Source organism: Oreochromis aureus, linkage group 22 (genome assembly GCF_013358895.1).
Source record: "Oreochromis aureus strain Israel breed Guangdong linkage group 22, ZZ_aureus, whole genome shotgun sequence".
Classification (NCBI taxonomy): domain Eukaryota; kingdom Metazoa; phylum Chordata; class Actinopteri; order Cichliformes; family Cichlidae; genus Oreochromis; species Oreochromis aureus.
In genome coordinates this window covers 16,645,611-16,664,517 of record NC_052962.1, presented here as the reverse complement: position 1 = coordinate 16,664,517, position 18,907 = coordinate 16,645,611, and the positions used below count along the sequence as shown (strand labels likewise).

At 40.3% G+C, this 18,907-nt stretch overlaps 1 protein-coding gene across 1 annotated transcript; it reads right to left on the bottom strand.

Annotated features, from left to right (window-relative positions):
* Positions 1 to 9,114: 9,114 nt before the first annotated feature.
* LOC116333667 (progranulin-like) lies at positions 9,115 to 11,203 on the bottom strand. Its single transcript, XM_039605983.1, has 5 exons — positions 11,045 to 11,203; positions 10,735 to 10,884; positions 10,353 to 10,655; positions 10,046 to 10,219; positions 9,115 to 9,458 (listed from the first exon to the last, which is right to left on the bottom strand). Exons 2-4 carry the CDS (start codon positions 10,882 to 10,884, stop codon positions 10,052 to 10,054), a joined length of 621 nt encoding a protein of 206 aa, XP_039461917.1. The 5' UTR covers positions 11,045 to 11,203; the 3' UTR covers positions 9,115 to 9,458; positions 10,046 to 10,051.
* Positions 11,204 to 18,907: the final 7,704 nt, after the last annotated feature.

Sequence of the window (18,907 nt, the reverse complement as noted above, 5' to 3'; positions counted from 1 at the left end):
TTTCAGGGTAACAAATAACTGCACAATAGAATTAAAGCAAAAACTAAACACACTGGAGGACTATCTGATAAAAACTAATATAATGCTGGTTTGTAGACCATATTTTGTCTCAGTCCTCAGTGCACTCTTGCAGCTTAGCATGCAGCAGTTCATAACAACTTAAGTGATTACATAGGGATAAACAGATGACAACAAGCATCGGAGTCCTGCCAAAAGTTCTTTTGAACCCAGTCAGTTATTGGAAATATTGCCAAAATGAACTTCCACCAAAATACAACAGCCTGTGAACTTGAAAAGAAATTTACAAGTACAGAGACAATATGAAATAAGCTTTATTAATTAGCTGAGTTAGCTTGCTAATATCGCAACAGTGGTTGAGTGCACAACCTTAAAGCTAGCGGCACAATACTTGTGATTTGGTCAGTGCCACATTAAACCCATAAAAAGGCCATATGTCAGTTTATTAGCTCAAGTTTGGTCATGACATACAAGCTGGACCTTGTCGGCTAAAGTTACATTAGCTAAAGCAAACATTTCGGTAAAAGAGAAAAACACACATCATGCCATAGATTCAAAACATGTTCCAACTTTTGTAGCTCTCTTTCCTTATAGTTATAACCAATGTTACTCACCTTGAAAGCATATTCCAAAGAAGACGATTAGAAAACGTCCAAGTAAAGTGAGCATGTCGTTAACCGCCAATTCCCCATGATGCACCTCGGTAGCAGTCACGTGAGGCAGTTTTGAATCCTGCTGTGCTCAACTTACCCACATTGTCAAGTTCACATAAGTTGCTGATTTAGCTGGACATGAGTTTTCAAGTTAGCTTTTTTTGGTGTAATTGGGACGTTTTTAACTTGTAATTCTATGTTATAACAACAACTTCAGTCATCTATCGTCAAACTGATATAGAATAATATGTTGAAATAACAAACATCTAGAATTACATTTTACAGTGTGAGCTTTGCAAATCATGGTAATCAAACAGTTGTATTGGCAGTTAAAGTCTGTGCAGGCCTACCTTTTACCTGATCAAGCAGCAAGAAGGTAATTAATGAAGAACTAGAACTAGTATAAAAATCGGCAAACAGTTTCCATCCCTGCAGCTGGCAGAATCGACAAATGTCCCAGTATTTAGGATTTTACATTTCTATGGAGCTGGTATCACATTAATCACCAGCAGTGGGATGGAAACTAAAATATCCTAAATGAATGGTTTTCATGCCAAGGCAGAAATGCACCAACCTGATATTTGGTTTAAATACAGTCTCATACTGACTCAAATATCAGTATTGGTCACACAGTGGGCTGATTTATTAGATTCACTGTAATGTTGTGTTTACAGCATCATGTGTCCTTAGTAGAGGGCTCATTCCTAAATGGAGCATTAACATAGCATGGGGCAAGCAAACAGATTGGGATGGGCAATTTGGAGATTATTTAAGGTGGAAAGACCAACAGGTTTCTTTGTTTGTTTGAACTTTCTGTCTTAACTGTAATCTATGGTTGACTGAATTGTCAGCAGCTGAAAAGTTTCTTGTCAGCTTATCTCGTCTTCTCTGATTAAGTTCATAGAAACACTTCCTGAAAAGCTTTAACTGCATGTAAGGTAACAGAATGATAAGGTAACATAAGGTAATTCACAAATCAAAAGGTAAGTTCAAACCAGGGAAAACACACATCTATGAAATGAGGGAACATGGAAAAGACAAGCACACATCATTAAGAGGGGACATGACAAAGGGCAAGGGGAGACACAAACAATATATAGAAAGAATAATAAGGCTAGGGGAAAACAGCTGGGAAACACAGAGGGAAACATCAAGGATAGCAAACTAAACTCAAAACAAGGTACACAAGACAAGAGACTTTCAAAATAAAACAGGAATTAACTCACACTGAGGAAAAGACGAACGTGATACAAGGAAAGACCAGTGTTGGGACTAATGCGTTAATAAGTAACGCGTTACAGTAACTACGTTATTATTGTGGTAACGTGCACGGTAACTAGTTATTATGCCAAAACCAGGAACGTGTTACTCGTTACTGGGATTTAGATAGGCTCGTTACTCGTTACTTCGTGTGGTGGATATCGCGGAGCTTCCACAGATTCAGTAACATTAGCAAGTGGTGGAGGCCAGCAGGTGGATGAGGGAAAAGGGAGGCAAGAGGAGAGACCCGAAGCGGCCGCCGGTCCGAGTGTCAGGTGAACTGAACTTCAGGTAAGAAGTTATGACCTGCAGTCTATCCGGGTCAGATATAAACCAAGTTTAGGTGGAGTTTATTTTCGGTATGCTGACATTTTCGTACTGCGTGCTAGCTAGCATGACGGAGTTTCTATACAGCTGGGTGGGTGCTATGTTACTGATGAACTTTATTTTGTTCATACGGTTAATTATTAGAGTTGTCAACCGTCCCATAAAAACAGAATCGTCTGGTATTCAGAGAAAATATTACGCGTTTCGTACTGAGGTGAAAAGGAACACAGTTTGTCCCGGACTTCAGCTACAATAAAAAAGACACAAAGCTGAAGCTGCACAGCTGCCTCTTCTTCTCTCATTCTCTCCTGTTTCTACTTCAATCACGAAACTGATCAATGATCAGCTGATCGGCTTTTCTCTCTTGTTTGTTTATCGCCCACTTTGCGCCAGAAAGAGGAAACCAGCAGATGTCGCGTTAAACAACAGCAGCACGTTTAAGCTTGATCAGCTGTTGTTAGAATTTATTTAATATTAATTTCTAGTATCAGCTGATGTTTGCTGGAGCCACAGCTGTAAAGCTGCTGGTCATGATATTAGTTTGGTTATCTGGTGAAAGGGAAACATGAAGATGAAACCAGGAGATGTCCTTACTGAATCATCAGAGCTGAACAGGTGATGGAGAAACAGGTTTACCTTTTAGGTGACATGAATAAGTTGAAGGGAAGTTATGAGCTGTTTCTGAGAGACAAATAACACCAGGATGCTTTTCTATGTAGCTGACAGCTGGTAACTGTGCAGGGGCGGGTCTAGCAAAGTGTTGCCAGGGGTCCATGTAGGGCATTAACAGGGAAAGGGGGGCACAAGGAAATAGTTTTCTTTATTATTCTCATTTAAAATGTCTCGCTTTTAAAAAAATAATTATCTGAGTCTTACAACAAACAATTGATAGATTGATACATATATACCATCAGAACAGTGTACATCACTGTCACAACAGTGTTTATTTTCATTCAAAGGCTTTATGATTTTTCCTATAATGGTGGGCCGGTCTCTAGTCAAAATGCCCAGGATGATTTTTTTGTCCCAGTCCAGCTCTGTATGCAGCTCATCTGCAGTCTGGTGTTACCTACATCTTCCTATTCAGAAGGCAGAATTTCCGAGTTCTGAGTACAATTGAAAGCACCACGACTGCAGTTTTTGTGTTGGATGTAAAAAGCAGGCTAGACTCATGCGGCGGTCAACGACGGTCCAGGCGTGGGATTTCTCTTGTGGAAATGTGCACATTATTTTTTCCTTTCTATTGGTAGGTGGCACAGTGCACTTGTGGCAAGTAAGCAAGCTAGAAGACTGACAATCTTGCTGGGTATCCAGTTACAGAAGCAACACATTAACAAGAGAATTCTGAGTAAAACCAAAGTTACTTTCCCTAGTAACTAGTTACTTTGAAAGTAACGAGTAACTTGAAGTAACTGAGTTACTTTTGATAGAAGTAACTAGTAATGTAACTAAGTTACTAATTTAAAGTAACTTACCCAACACTGGGAAAGACAAACACAGATACAGAAACACAGGGGATGCAGGAATTCCCAGAAACTTAAGAAATAAAATAAAAACTGAACCAAAACTTTGAACAAAACTAGATATATAAATATAAATATCACCTGTCACTGTCCACTTAACAGTGTGTGAGAGAGTAAGTGCAAAGCACACGGTGTAACAAAACTCCTGTAACCTCATTTCTTTTCATACTTCAATTTTTTTCTAAAGGTGAAAAAAATGTTTGTTTTTTACCACAGACGAAATTGTTTGACCAGAATTGCATAATAAACAAAAATAAATGAATAAACACAAAGTGTATTTTCCTTTCACTTTCACTTTCTCTTTAGTTTTTATTATTTAAATTATTTTTTTTAAATCTTTTTGCTTAGTAAAAATAACTGATGCACAGATATGTAGATCATTGGTGTTGCCTCAGGGCAAGCAAGGCAGGTAGTGCTTATCTACGAATATCAATTGGAACACGTCAAAATGAAAGTGATCTGTTCTTTCACCTCAAACAGCTTTCTGTCATATTTACATCTTTCCTTTAAATTACTACCATCTGTGGTTGGTTATTGTCTCTGGAAGCAGGCTTAACTCCCCTTTACTGTATTTCCACTGAAATCTGGATTTGACTTCATATCCATGTCCTGACATGTAGAGATGTGGTTCTCAATAAATAAATGGACTAATGGCTTCCGTGCTTAATGTGTTCACAAATTTGGTCATATTAGTGAAGCCTATAAGACGTTTTCTCTCTATTTCACATTTATTTATTGTAGTTTTGACTAAAATGTTTTTTCACCGCTAGTTTAAGCATTTAGTTCATTTCCGGTGGACAATAATAACCCTTGTCCGTGATGACAGCAAAAAACAGGATAACTGGTGCTTCTGTCAGTTCTCCTTTCATGAGGCTTCTCTCTGTGTTATAAGCTGTTGCATTTCATTAAAGCCTGATTCACTTCATTTGTGTCTGTCCAGGTGCTCACAAACTACTTCTAACACATAAATGAGTGGAAAGAGACCCAGTTATCCAGTTATTACCACACTCTGTTTCACATTATTTTCAGTGTTGGCTGTAAAATGGAACCTGTCTTTGTTTCACTTCCCTATTTTCTTTTTACCGTAACTTTACCTCCTCCTTCTTTATCTAAGTGTGTTGCTCCATCAGCTTCTTCATTTCACCATAATTCTAAATGTGCTGCTGCCCGCAGAAACCCGGCTGTGGCGCCTGACTTGTTTACTTGATCAAACTCAGCATGTCAGTCTTGGACTTCTTTATGCCCAGAGCAGTCTTATTTGGCAACCAGTCACACCAATAGATGGAAACTCACATTACTATCATTTTTATTTGCAAATGTCCTTATATTTTTATTCTCCACACTAAACACCATGACTTCACTAGAGAATAGTATGACCTTTCAGTTTTTGAAAAAATCCAGCCACTCGACATTTTTAACAGACAACATAACCCAAGTTTAAAAAAACAGCTCCAGGAAATCATGCTCAGCTAATTTGTGATGGTAACATCAATATATGCAATATGTGCAACATTCCTCAGCAAATCTTGAGTAAACTAATATTAGCTCCAAAAAACCCCAGAAAACTGTTACGGTGCAGTTTCAACATTCAACATCGTTTCAATATTGTTTGTGTGGCCCCGAGAAATCTCAAGAGTAAGAATTTCTGCGCTTCAAAAAGGAAAGCAGTGCTGCCCATCTGCACAACACTGGGCCTGAAATCAGTACAATCAGCACAAGTGTTTGTGTTAGAACAGCTGCTTTTCTAGGATTGTGGTAAAAATAATCATTTGCTATTTTAATGCTTAATTTAGTTTAATTTACCTCGAGATCAATGTGCTACTGTTCATTGAGCTAACAATTTTTTCTCACTTCACATCTAAAACAATCAAAATGTTAATATTTTGAAACTTAAGTGTTCAAAATAAACAAATATATTAATATATAAATAAATAAAAATGCGCATACATGTTTCATTAATAATTGTTTCTAGATCTGGATTTTTTGTGAAATTAACTGCTCACAGTTTGTTTATCTTAAGCAGGCTGAACCATATGGGAAGGTTACGGTTAGGGTAAAATATCACGCTCAGAAACTCGTGTTTTAAACTCATATTACACACTTTGTGTCACAGGGTTAAACAATTTATGTATAATCCTTACCCGTGGGTAGGGACAGTAGATGCCTTGCAGCAAGACATCCTCCCCTGGCAGTAATGTAGAGAATCACAGTGAATGACTTGAGCCTTAGGAGAGCCGGCACTGTCTTGTGTTAGAGCTGGCTCTGGTGTTTGCAAAATGGGAAAGAAAGCTAACTATTACTCTCTGTCTCTTATCCAGAATTAGCTGGAAATGTTAGCTAGAACTACATGCCTTGCAAAGGAACTGAATACATCAGTGTAAGAATAAAGTGTAAAAAAACATTTTGTCTGCACATTAAGTATGGCAATGTTTTTTTTCTGATGTGTTATTGCAAGAAATGTGCAGCATGCTACAGTTTAGAATTAAGAAGTGCTTCTAAATGGTCCAACTCATCAAAATCAGCACTTTCTACACTGTACAACAGTTACACTAACAATGAAACTCTATGTAGAGCTGTCTCTTTAGACTGCACAGAAAACTCATTAAAAACATGCTACATCACACAGCTTCCTCTTCACATTGGAGACATCCCTGTTTTTTTCCCTCTTTAAAGGAAAAAGAAAAGAAAAAAAAGGAGAGACAGAGTCACCAACATTTACATGGAAGCTTGAAATGTGCTGAATGACTTTTTTCAACTTTGGGAGGCACTGATGTAATATTTGGTTCAGATATGAACTCCACATCTACTCAAATATGTATGCTCTGAATGGGTGAGAAGGGGCAGATTTATTCCATTTGCTCTGATGTGGTTCTGCATTTTCCACATTAGGTGTCAGCAGAGAGTTTCCAGAAGAGTGAACATAACATGGGAGAAGCTAACAGCAATGGATCTGGAGGAAGCATTTTAATCGTGCAAAATCAGCAAGTTGGATTTTTTTTGTTTTGGTGTTGTTTTGTTTTCTGTTTGTTCATGAATTTCAAAGCGTCATGATGAAGTTTTCGTCTGCAGAATATTTTCCTGTCTCTCTCTCTCGGATTATAGCAGTTGTAACACTTACTGGGAAGCTTTTACTGCAACACACACTACCGGTCAAAAGTTTTAGAACAACACAATTTTGCCAGTTATTTATTGCACTTCAAGTCCAATGAATAGCTTGTAATGGTACAAAGGTAAGTGGTGAACTGCCAGAGGTTAAAAAAAAGGCAAGGTTACCCAAAGCTGATGTAGAGAAAAAGGCAATTAACGATGGACGAGAGACAGACCACATAACACTTAAGAATGTAGGTTTTTCCTACAGAGAAATTGCAAAGAAAGTCAAGGTGTCAGTGCATACAGTTTCCTTCACCATCAAAAATCACTCAGAAACTGGGGCAAGCTCTGACAGGAAGAGGTCTAGCAGACCCAAAGCCACAACTGAATCAGAGGAGAAGTTACTGAGAGTTAACAGCTTGAGTGATAGGCAGCTTCAAGCACAGCTTAATAGTGGTCGTAGTAAGCAAGTCTTAGTTTCACCTGCGAAGATAGGACTTTGAGCTGCAGGTATCAGAGGATGCGTTGCAGCAAGAAAGCCATTGCTAAGACATCAGAATAAGACAAAGAGGCTTGCCTGGGCCCTGAAACGCTGCCAGTGGACTACTGAAGACTGGAAGAAGCCATTATGGACTGATGAATAAGAATTTGAAATCTTCAGTTCATCACGCAGGATCTTTGTATGTTGTTGAGTAGGTGAAAGGATGGTTCCACAGTGTGTGGCATCAACTATCAAATATGGAGGAGGAAGTGTGATGGTCTGGGTTTTTGGGTGGTACAGAGTGAGAGGTACCCTGAACCAAAATGGCTACAACAGCATTCTGCAGTGCTATGCAATACGCTCAGGTACGCGTCTAGTTGGTCAGGGGTTCATCCTACAGAAAGATAATGACACAAAACATAAGTCAAGCCAGGCCAGAACTACCTCAGGAAAAAATAAAAGATGGTAAGCTTAAAAACATGGAGTGGTCAGCACAGTCTCCAGACTTAAACCCCATCGGGGTTTGGGATGAACAGACAGAAAAGTGAAAACAAAGTAACCTACAAGTGCCACACATTTATGGGAACTTCTGCAACAGATATGCGAAGAACTTTCCGAAGAACATTTGATTTCTATTGTAGAAATAATGCCATGGGTGTTTTCAGCTGTTATATCTGCCAACTGTGGCTACATTGATGACACAAAAGTTTAGAATACATTTTCCTCTATAAATTCATTACATGATTTCATTTTTAACTCCAGCATCATGTAGTTGTTGCAGTTTCCACTTCACAATAGTCCTCCTTTTGTGCAATGAAAATAAAAGTAATGTCCATATCTACTGTGTAGATATGGCTACCATTTTCCTCCTCCAGTACACAAACTAAAATCTGCTGTGTAGCAGCCTCAAGGATTGACATAAGCATGATGTAGAGTTATACAACAGGGTTTGTTCTGGTCTTGACAACCTATGAGAACTGCTCACGGACAAAAACAATAAAACAAAAACATCACATTAAAATGCACACTTGTACTAAGTGTCAATCAATCAAAAGTCCTTGATCACAGAAAATAAAACATTTAAAATACACAAACCTCGTGAGCTGGCATCCAGGAGGGGCTAAATAGTCCTTTATGGCCTTATTATCATATTCTCCATCTTCTTTCTCATTTATTTCTTCTCTTTTTCTAACTTTAAACATTACTTTCTCCATGTGTGGAGCTAACCGCAAGCTGCAGCATGCACACACCATGTGCCTTAGCAAAAGAGTGCAACTGCAACCAACTGTACCCTACACAGTTCACCGCCAGAGGGTGCAAAAGAACAAAATCCAGACATACAGCTTAACAAAACATCAAATGCAAAAGGCTTTTTCACACTGTGTGCAAGTGGAACCAATAACCTGGATTGATAGGCAAACAAACTGAAGATTCCAATGAGTTGGACTACTGGGAACAAGAACCGGTTCTCAATTGCCATTCCAATCCACCATTATACATGGTAACATAATTAGTGTCTGTTTGTGTATATTTCTTCATATTTTGATAGGAAAATAGGAGGTAGGTACAGCAATTCTTGTTTTAATACTGGAACGTTCAAACATACATTGATATACAGAGTTTGAAAATTAATATGTGGTTTGTTCAACTTTATTCTTCAAGTAATGCATTATGCTGGACTGGTATTGAGCAGGCTGAGGTGTTCATGGGCACTCAGACTGTGAAGTGAAAAGATGATAAATAAATGACTGCATGACACAGCTGGAAGGACGATGCTATGACTTTTTATTGGTAAAGCAAGACAAAAGTATACAAAGAAATGGAAAAAAAAAAATCATAAAACAAATCAAAAAAATTTCACCTCACCATCGTAACATCATACTGGTCTATATTCACTGACACTCAGTCACATAGGCAGTATAGGAGAATGGAATAGATGAAAAACACATTTTCGTTATTTAAAAAATAATCGATAAGATGATTTAAGATTAGCTTGAAATCCTTAATGATAAATCCAGATTAGGCATTTTCAACACATGATGACCTCAGTGAAAAGTTTGCTTAGCTGGTCTGTGGAGATGACTGGTGACTCTTTCTCCAGTGGGCCTGAAATTAGTGCAAGTCTTTGTGTTAGAACAACATATTATAGTCACCTCACTAAGTTTCTCCCTAAGCCAGGGGTGTCGAACTCCAGGCCTCGAGGGCCGGTGTCCTGCGGGACACTTTTCATTTGGCTACTAAGGGGCAGCAGAAACAAGCTGTGATTTCTGGTCCTTGGGCTGCTACATGCTTCACTATGCTTGCAGGCTAGTAGCTGAATTAGCTTGTCTGCTGTTTGTTTTGGGAAGCCAGCATACTTCGGATTTATAGGAATCTTTCAAGGCTGCAAAACTATGCAGAAATACTACGCAGAGCTGAAAGATCCAAATTTGGTAATAATACTCTATGACCAAATGTCACAGTATGTCTGTCAAATGATCAAACCCACAACTATCAGTATATTTAGCTGTTGTTAAATCCTGGTTGGTGATCAGATGTGCATGCCATCATTTGATATAACACCAGTAAACAAAGAAAGGTCTAAAATGTAGCCTTTACATTTGATCTGAACAGTGAGTCATGCAGTGAAATTATCCCAGGATGTTCTCCACATGTAAAGGTTGTAAAGGTGGTTAGAGTGTGGCGTTTCCTACCTTCTTCTAATTGTCATCTTCCTCTGAAGTTGGGATGAGGGAGGCAGGTGCTGAAGGCACTGCTGGCTTGCGGAGGAAAGGATATGTGAGTTTTTCCCTCACACAGTGCGTGTAGGTGCGGTCACAGTCAGATCCAACTGGACAGCAGTGGTAGCCATCCAGACAACATTTGCCCTGCAAAAAACACTTTTAGTCTCTCAAAAGAATAATTATTATAGCTGCAAACTTGTTTCATGTCAGTGGAAGACAAAAGGAATTTTATTACAATCATGTGTCTTATTGCACAAGAGTGTTTAGGCTGACTCACAGGAGAGTAGGGACAACAGGTCCAGCCTCCTTGTGGGTGTCTGCAGCAAGTAGTGCCATCAGGACAGTAGGTGTAACTGTCACAGTAGACCACTGAACTCTTTATTGGATCTGGGACCTGGCTCTCTTTAAGCTCCTGGAGTGGAGTTCCAGGCAGTTCAGGGGTGTTTGGTTTCTCCGCAGCCTCCTTCTTCACCATGGGTATGGTCAGCCACGGCTGGTCTAATTTCTGACATTTCATGGTAACCAGGTTACAGCGATATCCTGAAGGGCAGCAGTGGACCAGGTCGGCACAGCACATGGCCTGCAAAGTAAGTAAGACGAGCAGAGCTTTTAACAACCAACAATCAAGTTAGTGCACTGACGGAAAGTTTCTGACTTACATGTGCATGGGGACAGCAGGCAAAGCCGATTTTAGCCTTGCAGCAGGTGGCGGTGTTTGGACAAGTACTCCCATCAGGACATTTGATAGAGCATGAAGCAAATCCCCACAGAAACACACCGAATGACAAACACAGAGTGATCCTCAACATCTGGAAGACAAAATCAACATGACTTTGCAGATTTTTTTCTTTCTGAACTACAAAGGTCAGACTTTGTAACTTTAATGTGACACACTAACGCACAATGTTAGTAGCAAGCACTAAACCATAAACCACTTTACAAAAAAGTTCACTTCTTTTAATCACTTACCTTTAGGCAGTGAAGAAATTCAGCAGCTTCCTGTGTTGCCTTTCACACTTTCCCCTCTGCTGTAACACACACAGCTCTATATAGTACAGGTCAGACACTCCCACTGAGTAAGAATGAAAGATTAACTTCACGTAACACCCCTCTATCTCGTGACTCTCATATTAAGACAGACAGGTTTTGAAAATTTCTGGAACTGCAGAAGTTCAAATCCACTACTTAACTGCTTTATTTGCTCAGCTTAATATACAGTCTCCACACTTCCTCATATGACATGATTGTATATGCACAATAAAGAAGGACTGGGTCTGTCAGCCTCACCTGTCCATCAACGTGCAACAGAGCTGGCAGAAGTACAGACATTCTTCAATATGTAGTACAGATTGAAGTACTGTTTGAACTAATTTACTGAAAGAAAAGCAAAAAAGCATATACTTGGAAATTTACTTAATGAATGAAGGGAAAAACTACTACTAATAATAATGATACATTTTATTTAAAGACTTTCTAAACACTCAAGGACACCTCACACACAATTACAATTGCTTAAATTGTAATGTAAGCAATTAAGTAGCGCTTCTGCAAATTTTTGGGTGCTAACTGCACTCTCACTCACCATTTTAATATAATATTAAAATAATATTAAAACACAGGAATACAAGCTTTATTTCAACTCGCATTGTAATTGTAATGATATACTCAGCTTGAACATTTGCGATGGAGAACACAAGCAGGGAAAACAACAGCTATATTTGTTGTTGCCTACAGTGTAGATGGGTGACTTTAATCCACACTAAAACAGAAAAATCGATATACTCCGGGGTTAAAGTGAGGGACATTAATCTTGGTTCTAGTGGTGCAGTGTGAGGAAATAATCAGAATAATTTCTGTTGTGAGCTCGAGCTGATTTTGTGTTCAGGCTGCAATCAGCTGGGCTGTGCTGCTGCTTTTTGGGGATTCACACAACTGAATTCAACAAGACATTAGCTAATGTTACACAAGCTGACATGGCTGATTTATAAAGATAGAATTCAGTGAGTGAATCTAAGCATCATCAGCTTAAATGTAAATTGATGTCTTTTTTTTTCTTTCTTTTTTAAACCAAAACACCACAGCTTCTCTGTGCGGGTTCAATTTTGTGCTTTACTGTAAATTTGACCACATTTATTATACAGTGCTCAGCATAAGTGAATACACCCCACTACATTTGTCAGAAAACTTTTAGTTTCCTTTTAGAATCAACATTTTCTATGAGATACTATTCTACAAAATACTCCCACAAATGTGGGACATTGATTGCAAACAAGATTTGTGAATTTTCCACAAACAAAAGTGATTTTCCTAACAAATTCATTCAAGCCCATGTTGCAAAAATCAGTACACCCCAATTATAGTAAGTGATTCAAAAATTTAAGAAAGATGGAAGTGCAACCATCTTACAGAGACGTCCAGGCCGTCCATGGAAGTTAACATCTCGACAGGAGCATCTTCTGATGAGAAGGGTTGAAGAAAATCGTCATGCAAGGTCACTGAAGTTAGCTAAAGCAGTAGAAAGCCAAACTGGAGTGACCGTTTCCTGTGACACCACACTGCGCACACTGCAGAGGAATGGCATGCATGGGTATTGCCAAGGAAGGAAGCCTCTCCTAAATCCCATGCACAAAAAAGCACGCCTAGAATTTGCTAGGGCCCATGCTGAAAAAGATCAAGACTACTGGGACTCTATACTCTGGAGTATTGAGACAAAGATCACTGTTTTTGGAACTAATGGTTTCAAAACTGTATGGCGTCATAAAGGAGAGGATTTCAAAGACAAATGCATGGTGCCTACAGTGAAACATGGTGGGGGCAGTGTCCTTATGTGGGGCTGCATGAGTGCTGCTGGTGTTGGGAAGCTGCATTTCATTGATGGTATCATGAACTCAACAATGTACCGCTCTATACGGAAGAAGATGCCTCCATCACTCCATGCACTTGGTCATCGTGCACTTTTCCAACACGACAATGATCCAAAACACACATCTACAGCTACTGTTGCATTTCTGAGGAAGAACAGGTTGAAGGTGACTGAATGGCCAAGTATGTCTCCTGATCTGAACCCGATCGAACACCTGTGGGGAATTCTGAAGCGACAAGTTGAGCATCACTCTCCATCCAGCATCCAGGCTCTAAAAGAGGTTGAAGAATGGAAAAAGATAGATGTTGCAGTATGTCACCAACTTGTTCATTCCATGCCTAGAAGACTTGGTGCTGTCCTTGAAAATCACGGTGGTCATACAAAATACTAGATGTAGTAGTTTTTGTTGCGGGGTGTATTCATTTTTGCTTCACCCAAGTTGAGTAAAACTGAAGATTTTGTGATCTAAGTTATATTATTAACCTTAATTTCATATTATGGAGTTAAAATGGAGTTAAACAAGTGTTCAATAAAACCTAGCCTCTTGAAAATTTTGGAAATTGTTCTTTTGTTCTTTGAGCTACTGATTAACGTACTTTTTAAAGGGGGTGTACTCATTTATGCTGAGCACTGTAGTTAGGTTTAAAGTTCCTATTTATCACAGTTGCTGAGCAGTAATTATGTTTGTTTATAACCTCTTCTTCCCCTCCTGTCAGGTCTTTCTCACATCGTTTTCTATCTCTGAAGTTATTAACTTTTTTTCCCTCCCTCAAATGTTAGGGTCACCATATTTCCAAAAAAGAGGACACTTAGCTCAGTCATGAAGAACTTGCTTAAAGAAACATATTTAACATATTTAAACGATGCCTTCTCTGTGCAGTTAATGAATTATGAAATAAAATATGTCATATAGGCCTTTACAAGTAAACAAGTGCAAAAAAACCCAAAAAACTTAAAAACCTTGGGAATTAAATAATGGTACAGAAATAATGCATCATCTGCATAAAAATTTTTTTTTACCAGTACTGGGTCGGTATGAGGGCTGGACTGGGACAAAAAATTGTCCAGGGCATTTTGACTAGAGACCGGCACACCAGGTATTATAGGAAAAGCCATAAAGCCTTTGAATGAAAACAAACGCTGTTGTGACAGTGATGTACACTGTCTTGTTGGTATATGTATGATTTCTATACATTTTACGTCAGATAAAAACTTTGGTTGTAAGATTCAGATAATTATTTATTAAAAGCTAGACATTTTAAATGAGAATAAGAAAGAAAAGTATTTCTTTGAGCCCCCCTTTCCCTGTTAATGCACTACCTGGCCCCCCTGGCAAAGCTTTGCTAGACCCGCCCCTGCACAGTTACCAGCTGTAAGCTACATAGAAAAGGATCCTGGTGTTATTTGTCTCTCAGAAACAGTTCATAACTTCCCTTCAACTCATTCATGTCACCTAAAAGGTAAACCTGTTTCTCCATCACCTGTTCAGCTCTGATGATTCAGTAAGGACATCTCCTGGTTTCATCTTCATGTTTCCCTCTCACTACATATCCAAACCGATATCATATCACTATCAGTAACATCATAGCACCCGCCCAGCTGTATAGAAACTTCGTCATGCTAGCTAGTACGCAGTACGAGTTATTGTAACTGACTGTAAAAAGTCAGCACAACGAAAATAAACTACACCTAAACTTACCTTCTTACCTGAAGGTCAGTTCACCTGACACTCGGACCGACGGCCGCCTCGGGTCTCTCCTCTGCCTGCCTCCCCTTTCCCTCATCCACCTGGCCTCTGTGGAAGCTCCGCCACAGGTGGTGGCTGTGGCGGAGTTGCTTTTACACATCGGCCAGCATCTGGGCAATCCACCACCTTTCATTGTTTATACCGTTACAAAAACAAAAACAACAACAACAAAACCACCCGTAAAAACGAAAAATCACCATCGGGCATACCGGGCATGCCCGATGGCCAGTCCAGCTATGGTCGGTACGAGAGAAATTTCTTTTGCAGTTCGCCTGAAAAGATGCACTTGCGCTTTGAGATCTTTTAAACACCATTAGGCGCGTTGCTGCGCGCTGTCTGTCCCATCTGTGAGCGCAGAACAAGCGCTCACAAAACAGCAGTTCGGGGATGAAGTCTCACACATAGGTCCTCTGTCGGAATATAGGAAAACACGGACATTTTTATAAATCTCGAAAATTCTCCCGGACGCCCTGGACAAAACGTGAAAAATGGACATGTCCGGGGAAAAGAGGACGGTTGGTCACCCTATCAAATGTGGAACCTGTACCTTTAGCTAGCAGACACACTTTTGTGACAAACTGCACACAAACAGTTTGTGTGTTTGCAGATATTTGTCGAGCTGTTTGAAATGCTGGATTTTATTAAACACTTCTCCCCTTATGCTCGCTTCTCTTCTGTAGTGCTAGCTAGATGCAATTTGCAAACATCTGGTCCAAAAAGTGTTGTTTTGGATCATTTTGGCCTGCTTTAAGGGCTGAATGTAGTCCTTTAAATAACATCCATCCATCCATCCATCTTCATCCACTTTATCCGAGGCCGGGTGGCGGGGGCAGCAGCCTAAGCAGAGAAGCCCAGACCTCCCTCTCCCCAGCCACCTCCTCCAGCTTATCCGGGGGAATACCAAGGCGTTCCCAGGCCAGCCGAGATATAATCTCTCCAGCGTGTCCTGGGTCTGCCCTGGGCCTCCTCCCGGTGGGACATGCCCGAACACCTCACCCAGGAGGCGCCCAGGAGGCATCCTTGTCAGATGCCGAACCACCTCAACTGGCTCCTTTCGATGTGGAGGAGCAGCGGCTCTACTCTGAGCCCCTCCCGGATGGCCGAACCTCTCACCCTATCTCTAAGGGAGAGGCCAGCCACCCTTCGGAGGAAGCTCATTTCTGCCGCTTGTATCCGCGATCTCGTTCTTTCGGTCACTACCCACAGCTCGTGGCCATAGGTGAGGGTAGGGACGTAGATCGACCGGTAAATTGAGAGCTTCGCTTTTACACTCAGCTCCCTCTTCACCACGACGGACCGGTGCAGCGTCCGCATCACTGCAGCCGCAGCACCAATCCGTCTGTCGATCTCCGGCTCCCTTCTCCCATCACTCGCGAACAAGACCCCGAGATACTTGAACTCCTCCACTTGGGGCAGGAACTCATCCCCGACCCGGAGTGGGCACTCCACCCTCCATCCTCTCCGTGAATCGCTACCTTATCGTGGTGGAGGGGTTTGTGTGTCCCAGGGATCCCAGGGGCTATGTTGTCTGGGGGCTTTTGCCCCCTGGTAGGGTCTCCCATGGCAAATTGGTCCTGGGTGAGGGACCAGACAAAGAGCGATTCAGAAGACCCTTATGAAGAAAACATCGAGGGAACAGTTTACCCTGCCCGGGATAGGGTTACCGGGGCCCCGCCCTGGAGCCAGGCCCAGGGAGGGTGCCCGAGGGCGAGCGTCTGGTGGCCGGGCCTTAGTCCATGGGGCCCGGCCGGGCACAGCCCGAAGAGGAGACATGGGCCCATCCTCCCGCAGGCCCACCACCCGCAGGAGGCGCCATAGGGGTCGGGTGCATTGTGTGCTGGGCGGCAGCCAGGAGCAGAGGCCCTGGCGGACTGATCCCCGGCTGCCAAGACTGGCAATAGGGACTTTAAATAACATATAAATCATAAATTTCTGCTTATTTTGTGCCATTATGTGCAATAAGCACTAGTGGTGGATGCACCAACAGGATTGTCTTTGTTATTTTCCCTCCATATATGTTCAAGTCGGTTTGACATCTGAAAGATTTCCAGTGGTGGGAAATAGTCACTCATTTTCCATGTGTTGAATCTACACTAAGAAGCCTGTTTTGTAAAGTAGTAGAAAGTAGAGATATTTGTGTTATTAAAAAAGATATACAATATATATCTTATTCATATATTATGGTTTTATGCTACAAAACCATCGGTAACAAATTTCATTTAGTTCATTTTGCAGCATAAATGTAACTCCAACCACACAGTCATAAAGATCTCCTGTAATGTTAAACAAGAGATGGTACGACAACAACAAGAAGACACACCACCTTTGTCACAATTATTGTACCTTCTTGCACAACATGACTATGTGAACGCTGCTGTCTTAAACATTCTTAGAACCCTGAAGATAACCATCTGCGGGAGCTGACTTCTCCACTTCTTGCCATTGCTAGCTAAACTTGCAACACTGGTCTTGGTTACAGGAAAATCTCAAATCAAATCACATATCTACAACAATTACAGCAAGGGATGAGCTTTAAGTATGCCTTAACTATACCAAATGTTTTGATAGCAGTTCATGACAAAGTCATCGCACAGCCGAAGCACAACAGCCTCATGTAGCAATGGAAGACCTTAGGTAATTAGCACAGCGGCTAACATGTAGAGGGCTAGCATGGTGATGAGTGCAGGACACTGGGGGGAAAAAAACACAAATAAAAAAAGTGTGAACTTCCATGGTGCCCATTAATCTACTTTATTTTGAGAAGAAGTTGAAGGACCCAAGACTACGCATTAAAAGTCCAACCTCAGGCTAAAGGTGCATAAAGGTGCAACTCTATAATGTTTTCATAATGTTTCAATTTAAATATAAAAATACCTCACTGGAGCTTCCCAAAGTGAAGTGAGCAGTGTGGGAAATAATGTCTCACTGGTGTGTGTTTTGTTGTGACATTAGCAGTTCCCATTGTTCTGGCTCCACACCTGGGAAATAAAGTCATAAAATTAAAAATTAATGTAGCTCTACTTTTAGCAACATGTTATTGTATATAAAGGTCTTAATAGAGTTATGAAGCACTACAAAAATGTTTTTGGTTACATCAAAATTGGAGCTCATCCGCTCACATATTACTAAATGACGAAATGTAAGTGAAGAGCCGTTAGTTGACAGGCAGCAGATGCTTCATTGCTTAATTTTGTTGCTGCAGAGAAAAGAGCAGAAAACTACAGGTCTTGTACGTATTGTTTTTTTTTCTTTTGTTCCATACTTGCAGGTTTACAAAAAGGACAGTGTATAAAAAGGACAGAAAGATATGTACTGGTAGTTGCTGGTTAGAGGGATTGTTGCCTAACTTTTGTGGCACTACCAAGAGATGGTGCCTTGCAAAGAAAATGATAAAATATTCTGCATTTTAGCAATTGATTTGACTTTCGATTAATATACAAGATCGCTTTATCCAAGAAAACCACTTTGTGGGCTGTAAATTGAAGTGGGAAGTTATAACGAATATATCACAGTGAATTGCTTCTTTTTCTAACTGCTTCTCTTTTTGTTCTTGGCTTCAGGAAAGAGCACGTCTCTGAAAACCATTTCTCAATAAAGGATTTTTTATAATCAGCTGCAACAGCAACCAGCAGTCACGTCAAGTAGTGCTTATCTACGAATATCAATTGGAACACGTCAAAATGAAAGTGATCTGTCCTTTCACCTCAAACAGCTTTCTGTCATATTTACATCTTTCTTTTAAATTACTACCATATGTAGTTGGCTATCGTCTCCGGAAGCAGGCTTAACTCCCCTTTACTGTATTTCCACTGAAATCTGTTGTATCTCTGGATTTGATTTCATATCCATGTCCTGACATGTAGAGATGTGGTTCTCAATAAATAAATGGACCAATGGCTCCCGTGCTTAATGTGTTCATAAATTTGGTCATATTGGTGAAGCCTATAAGACGTTTTCTCTCTATTTGACATTTATTTATTGTAGTTTTGACTAAAATGTTTTTTCACCGCTAGTTTGACCATTTAGTTCATTTCTGGTGGACTATATTAACCTTTCTGTGATGACAGCAAAAAACAGGATAACTGGTGCTTCTGTCACTTCTCCTTTCATAAGGCTTCTCTCTGTTTTATAAGCTGTTGCATTTCATTAAAGCCTGATTCACTTCATTTGTGTCTGTCCAGGTGCTCACAAACTACTTCTAACACATAAATGAGTGGAAAGA

Coding starts and splice junctions, on each gene's coding strand:
- LOC116333667 (XM_039605983.1), bottom strand. CDS start 10,884: ATGTTGAGGATCACTCTGTGTTTGTCATTCGGTGTGTTTCTGTGGGGA. Junction 10,656..10,734: donor CCTGCTGTCCCCATGCACAT/GTAAGTCAGAAA, acceptor CTTACTTTGCAG/GCCATGTGCTGTGCCGACCT. Junction 10,220..10,352: donor CCTGTTGTCCCTACTCTCCT/GTGAGTCAGCCT, acceptor TGTTTTTTGCAG/GGCAAATGTTGTCTGGATGG.